This window comes from Marmota marmota, unplaced genomic scaffold (genome assembly GCF_001458135.2).
Source record: "Marmota marmota marmota unplaced genomic scaffold, marMar, whole genome shotgun sequence".
Taxonomy (NCBI): Eukaryota; Metazoa; Chordata; class Mammalia; order Rodentia; family Sciuridae; genus Marmota; species Marmota marmota.
Window position 1 is genome coordinate 18,525,204 of NW_026000249.1, and position 7,435 is coordinate 18,532,638.

General features: G+C 34.0%; 1 protein-coding gene across 1 annotated transcript in view; it reads left to right on the top strand.

The window, feature by feature from the left end:
• Il1rapl1 (interleukin 1 receptor accessory protein like 1) overlaps window positions 1–7,435 on the top strand; it is a 1,309,684-nt gene that overhangs the window by 1,280,058 nt on the left and 22,191 nt on the right. Inside the window, exon 9 of the mRNA XM_015488096.2 lies at window positions 6,520–6,663. Within this exon, the coding sequence (XP_015343582.1) occupies window positions 6,520–6,663 (144 nt within the window). The remainder of the gene's footprint in view (window positions 1–6,519; window positions 6,664–7,435) is intronic.

The following is a 7,435-nucleotide window of genomic DNA, read 5'->3' on the forward strand; positions in this document are numbered from 1 at the left end:
TTCATTACATTTAGTTGTCAAGTCTCTTTAGTCTCCTTTTAACCTCGGGTGGCTCCTCAAATTGTCTCTGTCTTTCAAAACACGTTTTTAAAGAGTAGAAGCCAAGTAATTTGAATTTTATAGTTGTCCCTCAGTTTAGGTTGGTCTGACATTGCCTAATTTTTCAAATGTTTAGGTATATCCAGCTAGAATACTACACAAGTAATGTGGCTTCTTCTTGCATTACAGCAGGCAACAAATAATATCACTTTGTCCGATTACTGTTGATATTAACTTTGGTCACTTCTGTAAGATGGTGCCCACTTTCATCTATTCATTAATAAATAATCAGAAGAGAGGTTTGTTGAGACAGTGCTAATATTCTGCCTCGCCAAACTTTGATCCAATAATTTTAACATTGGTTTATCAGTCTGGTGTGAATCCATTGTTATTATTATGGCTTAAAAATGATGATTTCTAACTCTATCATTTCTTATGTATTTACTACTCAGCATTCTAGAGAGAGCTTTTGTTTGTTTATAACTAATATGAACTCATGGATTAATGTTTTTTCAAATACTGCCATTATTCATTTTAATTCATTTTTAAAACATACCACATATGAAAGTTTCTTCCTTCGAGGGAATAAATTCCCAGGTTAATACACTTCTTATCTGGTTGGAAAGAGGAATAGCATATTCCTGCTCTAGATAATAGTACATTTTTTCTCTAGTCTTTTGTTTTTAATTTTTGTAATGGTTCAATAACATGTAACAATTAAGTTGCTAAGGTTTCTGGGACCTTAGTCTAACTAGGCCCTAATGATGGGTCCTATCTAGTGACCATATTTGCACTCTTGATTGGCAAAAAGTAAAAAGTTAATTTGATGATTTGGCTGAAAACAAGTTTTCAAAATGGCAAAATATACTACTTTGAAGGTAATCTTTTTCCAAATGTTTGGTTATAGATCAAGCTGTTTCATTCAGGGCTATTTTCAGTTTCATTGTTCTACTTTTTCCTTGCCTTGTTCTAAAAAAGACTTTTGCAAGAGCAAAACTGCTATCCTTATATACTGGTTTATATCTTCTCCAAACATTTTCCTGATATTATGTGAACAGCAATTCAGTTTCTTAATGTGTTACCCCCCCAAAAAAATTATAACTGCTTCTAAATTGCACTGATGTATTGTAGAATTGAGTTGAATATCTTTGTAGGCTGAGCATAATTATCCTCCTGCCAGGAACAAATAAGTTATACTGCTCCAGTGAAATAAATATGCATATAAATTTATGTGGATGGATAAATCCTTATAAACTTTAGCTCTTTATAACACAATGAGAGAAGAAAAAATGTACTTGGTGAGGCTAATGAATAAACTGGGATCATTATAGTGTCTATCATGCATTTCCTCCACTAAGTTGAGTTTTACTGCATATAAATCAGGGCAGAACATTTCAAAGGACTTTATATAAGGAATGAACCAATTTTTGGGTGAACTATTTAAGAATAAGCCACCTAAAATCTTCAATTATACTTTGGAATATNGAGAAAGAGAGAGAGAGAGAGAGGGTGGGGGGGTGGAGGGGACATTCAAAGACTAGAGATACAAAATGAAAACTCCAGCCAGGAACTGTGGCACAGGCCTATAATCCCAGCAACTCAAGAGGCTGAGGCAGGCGGATCACAAGTTCAATACCAGCCTCAGCAAGTTAGCAAGCCCCTTAGCAACTTAGGGAGACCCTGTCTCAAAATAAAAAAAGAAAAAAGAAAAAGAATTGCAGATGTGGCTCAGGGAAAAAGTGCTCCTGGGTTCAAACCTTGATACAATAAAATAAAATAAAAACTTTTGAGTTCAAAAACACTCATGAAGTTTTATTTACTTTGTCAAAATCTTTGCTTCTTCAAACATTTCTAGCAGAAAAGTTTACAAACAATAACACCAGGTCCAGGCCAATAAAAAATAGGATCCAAAACTATACTAGGTAATTGCACCCAGATTAGTGTAAACCAAATAAATGCATTTATTATTTGCAATGTAATCCAATATACTAAGAGATGGCATGTACTTTATTTTAATTAGCTGTTTCTTTTAAAGGGTTGCTTGCTCCAACTGTCTCGATAAGAAAAAAATTGTAGTCATTGCTCAAAATGCTTGTAGCAAATCTAGTTTTAAATTGAAGCAATTTATTCCGAAAGTAGTCTACCACTGCAGCAATAATCAATGTGTTTTCCCTTAGCCTATACTGGAGCTTTCCAAGGACTATTGTTAATTGCCTGTAACTAAATGACTGCTGGTGCCCTTAAATGTAACTCTTTGGCACTTGTTCATTTGTTGTGTTTAACCAAATGCCAGTTTCCCTTAGGTTTTGCCTAGTGATTTTGCTTTACAATTTTCAATATTCAGTCTCAGTCCCTTAAAGGGGGTACAGTCTATCATTTTAACAAAATAACACAAAGGCTAAACAGATTTTAAAAGGTCTGCACTTTCTCTTTCCATCCTCAGATGTTGAATTGTGCTGAAATGGAATCTTTTTATTTTTTAAATGCTGCCACTCCAGGCAACTTGAACTAGAGCTGAAAAACAGATCCCATTTCAAAGGGAAAATGACATTTGCTGGGGCAACACTATTCACATGCACATTGTAATGTAAAGATAAAATGTAGCATTGGGCACAAATAATTTCTCTTAACTGTGACAGAATTTAACCCCTAATAATTTTGTCCTGACCTAAGGATAAATAATAATATTTTGTACTCTTATTAATGAATGTATCCAGCTTGGAGCAGAAGAATGTGGAGACCAAATCTAATGCACCACTTTCCTTGTGAGAGTCAACACTTAACACAAACTGTATAAGTCAATGTTACTAACTTAAATCAAATGGAAAATGTGTTAACCTGCACACATTTATAATATGTGTACATGCATACTATACTCACATAAAAATATGAAATAACTGAGGAGCAGGCACTGTTGTATGCACTGTGGGAAATGACAAAGTTTCCTTCCTGACCTTTTTATAAGGATAGTAGATGAATACCATGTTTCTGTATGGGGTGGGAGTAGGGAATTTGAGATTCTCTAATGATCTCAGATAAGTCCTTTTAAATGCTTTTTCTTTGTACCAGTTTTTAGAATTCCTATTATTAGTAAATTACTATCTGTGGCTCAGAAGGGTTATTTTTGCTTATTGCTCATTCTCTAAGTAACACAGGACTGTTTTTGTAATTGCTAAGCTACAGCAACCTTGTTCTCTTATTACATTTCTGGCAATATTATTGATGGGCTAAATAAATAGAATATTTAAGGTAGTAGGTATAATTTTTTTGAATGGCTGATGACAGCTAGCAAAATTGGAATAGCTCATGTATGAGAAATTCTATAAAAATAAGGACTTACATTCATACTTTTTTCTCTAATTTACACATATTCAATTTCTAAAAATTAAAAAAAAAGTGTGTGGAGACCATTATTATGAACTCCATCTGAAGAAAATGAGAGTTCTGTTTATTGGGTTGTTAGGATTATGTTTGGGGCATAGTTTTTGATTGTCTCCAAAGCTATTTAACTAGATATGGGCACTTAAGGCATACTTCATACTCAGGCCTCGTTCCACACCTCCAGATGCAAAGGGTATGCTTAGGGGCACTACAGAGGAATCATTCTCTGCCTAGGCAATTATCTACAGCACAGCAGCTGTTCTGATTCCATTCTTTCTTGTGAGTTTCTCCCCACATAGACTTTGGGTCAGAACTTACAATGAGTTTTTATTTTAAAAATGAAAATACTAAGAATTGAAGTATGATTTGTTTTAAAAAGAGATAAAATTCATAGATCAGCTCAATGAGTTGTGATAAATGCATAAAATTGTGTATCCACATGCAAAAAGGATACAGAATATTTCCTTTACCCAAAAAGTTTCCTCTTACCTCTTTCCAATAAATTTTCCCTTCACTCATCCTCAAACCATTAGATTCTGATTTATATCACCATGGATTATATTGTTATGTTCTTGAACTTGAAGTAAAATCATACAATGGACATCACTTTGTATCTGTATTCCTTCACCAAACAATTTTGTGAGATTCATGCATGTTGTGCATATCTGTACTTTACTCTGAGTATATTTTCTCCCATGGACATACAATAGTTCATGTATCATCTCCTGTTAGTGGACTTTTGGAATGTTTTTGGTTGTGGCTACAATGACTAAAACTATTCTGATCACTCTTGTACAAGTCTTGCAGAAATTTACTTATATTTCTCTTGGGTTAATTCCATTGAGTGAAATTGATATGCATAGAGTAGATTCATATTTTGCTAGAAACTTACCCCAAATATTCCAATGTAATAATACTATTGTGTATTCTCACTAGCAGTTTTTTGGGTGAAATTAAGAGTTCTTGATTATTTTTCTACTTTTATGCAAGTAATTTTAGAGTTTTTAATTGTGTTTAATATAGTAAATTAGAAAACAGAATGAATCTTAAAAAAAAAGCTATAGTGTGGGCTGGGGGTATAACTCAGTGGTAAAGAAGTTGTCTAGCATGCAGGAGGCCCTGGGGTTGATCCCTAGCATTGCAAAGAAAGAAAAAGACACAGTCTAAATGCTTATCTCTTCCATAATATCCAATGTATTTAAATCAGATTTTTCTGGCATATAAGCCACCCTCTGGGTGTAAGTTCCAGTTTTATACAGGCTTCTGTGTATGGTAGAGTTTAACTCATATCCTAAGAGAGCCAGTTCACTCCACAGTATTATCTACCCACTTATCCTTTCTGTTCACATCACAGGAGGAAAACATCATTTGAAAGAGTGTTTTGTATTTCGTTCCTGGTACCTTTGCAGTAGGATCTTGTGTGTTCTTCACAAGGGTCAACAGATAAAGCTGCTAGAGTTACCTCATTCTTCCACACTTTATATTGATTTACTTAGACTCTTAAAATATTTAATTCCTCACTTTACTGTTTAATTCATAAAGTCCAGCCTTTTAATAAAATACTTTCTTCTAACTCCCATTTATTTTTTATAAATAGAGAAAAATACACTCAATTAAACAGTAATTATATGCATTTACTTTATTAAACTGTTTAATTAGGAATAAAGGCCAAAATGATAAGAAATATGGCTAAGTTTTTTCTGTAATTGTAATAGGAAAAGTGCTATCACATGTAAACACACACATACAATGTTCTTATGAGAATATGATGTGCACACTTTTAAAACTAGTTTTCACTGATGTTACTCTAATGTTCCAATCATGATTTCATCCCATTTGTAAGAGCTCAGGAGTGATCTTGTAACCTAAGAATACATGTTAGCATAGATTCAGTTTTCAGGCTAAGCTTATGTTGACTATTGTGATGAAATTACATAACTCATCCAATGATGGTTTCTCTCGGAATCTAAAATATCATTATTTTAATGCTTTCATTTCAGAAATATTAGTACTTAATGGCAGTTAAAGAAACTAGTAGTTTTTGAGGTAATAGTCAGCCTCAGGAAAGAATAGCTACCCCTCAGTAATAATATTTGGAATAGAATGATCAAGGACAACATGCATACACACTTAGGTAATGTGATTTCAAAGTATGTGTATGGTGACTTACAAGTAATCTTAATTTTGTTATAATGTTCATAAATGCTAAAGGAGAAAAAAAGAAAATTTTACCCCCTAATTTTTCTGATAAGTATTTATGTAATACACACAATTGATATATAAGATGTCAAGAAAACCCCCCTTTTTGGATAGAATGTAGTAACATCCCTGGTATAATGGGAAGCAAAGAAATAGAAAAAATTAAGCTTACCGAAAGGAAAATATTAACAATATATTTTGCTTTGGTATCCACTAGGGAGCCTACTTCTTAAATACAAGTAAGCATTCAGCCTCCAAGATTATGGTCCACCTCCAGGACACCCATCTAGAAAGATGTAGTTGGGAAGTCATTGCTCCTGGCAGAAGTCAGCAAGTAGCATTGATTAGGCAGTCCTCTGGACACTGTATGCAATAGTCAACAGTGCCTTCCAGGCACTGACACCTCACTTTCCTATGGTTCCAACTCCCAAGTGAGAGAGATCAAGATTCATATTTGGTGAGTGCAGAAACCACCCAGGCTTAAAAGCTTCACATCCACAGGAACCAATATTGCTCTTATCATCTCCAAAAGCATAGTTTATAGGATCTCCAAAGAGATATGTTTATATATAAAATTTACTGCACTCAGGCAATCCCAATATTATAGTTTTCAATCAGATAGTTATATTGTTCTCAGTCCAAATGCAATCAACCAAACAAGGTTCATTTTTACCATAAGCAATGTTACTTAGCAACACAGTTACCACATACCACCTTATCCAGTTACCAAGGAAACGTAGCTTAAAGTTATGGAGAGGTCAAATTCTCATGCAAAAAAGGAAAAGATAATGGTAACCCATAACCCACATCAAGTCTCATGCAGAAAAATGTGAAATTAAATTGAATTCATGATTTTCAGGATGTGAAAATTGTATCATTCTCTATTGCTATTTTTTCCAGAGCTAATGTACACAGTTGAACTTGCTGGAGGGCTTGGTGCTATTCTCCTGCTGCTTGTTTGTTTGGTGACCATCTATAAGTGTTACAAGATAGAAATCATGCTCTTCTACAGGAATCATTTTGGAGCTGAGGAGCTGGATGGAGGTAAGATGAGTTTCCCCTTTTATTGTTGTTTCTGAATATTTTTATTATTTTTCCCTGCCTTTATTTTATTGAAGGGAAAGAAAAGTTACTTGCAAAATCACTGGCAGCAGGTCTTATAATCTTTCCATGTTCAGTTGTAAGTTCATAATTTGTACTGAAATATGCGTATGATACATTGGAGCCAATAGGTATTTTCCTCTGAAAGTTGTAAAGCAACACCTACCCTTTTTAGAATTGTATTCTAAACAGCACTTACAAATTACAAACACTGATTGCAATGTCATCAGAGTGTTCATTTTCTCTCACCTTGTAATCAGTACTGAAAGGCCAGCTTTACTTTTCTATAGGTAAGGAGTGTCTCTTTTAATTGTGTTCCCTAGCCTAGGAGTTTGAAGTGAATCTTAATTTGTTCCTGTTAAAATGATCAGTATAATAAACTGTACTGAATCTTTTAGCATTCATCCAGCAGTCTTTTCAATCTTGTTTATTTTGCTGTATTTAGATAGGCTAATTTTTATTCTGAGTGTAGACCAACAGATAAAAAAGTGCACAAGCACATTGTTTTCATAATAACACATCTAACATTTTTACTCAATTGAAGATATAAATATTGTTTTGTGGAAATAATTATTCTTTTGCCGCAGTCTGGCTGGGCACAATCAGGAGCCACTTGTCAAAAGAAACTAACTTTATTTTTAGAACCACACACGCCAAACAAAACAGCCTCTCAGGAAAAATCCTCAGAGCCTCAACTGCCACCACCGGCTTTCCA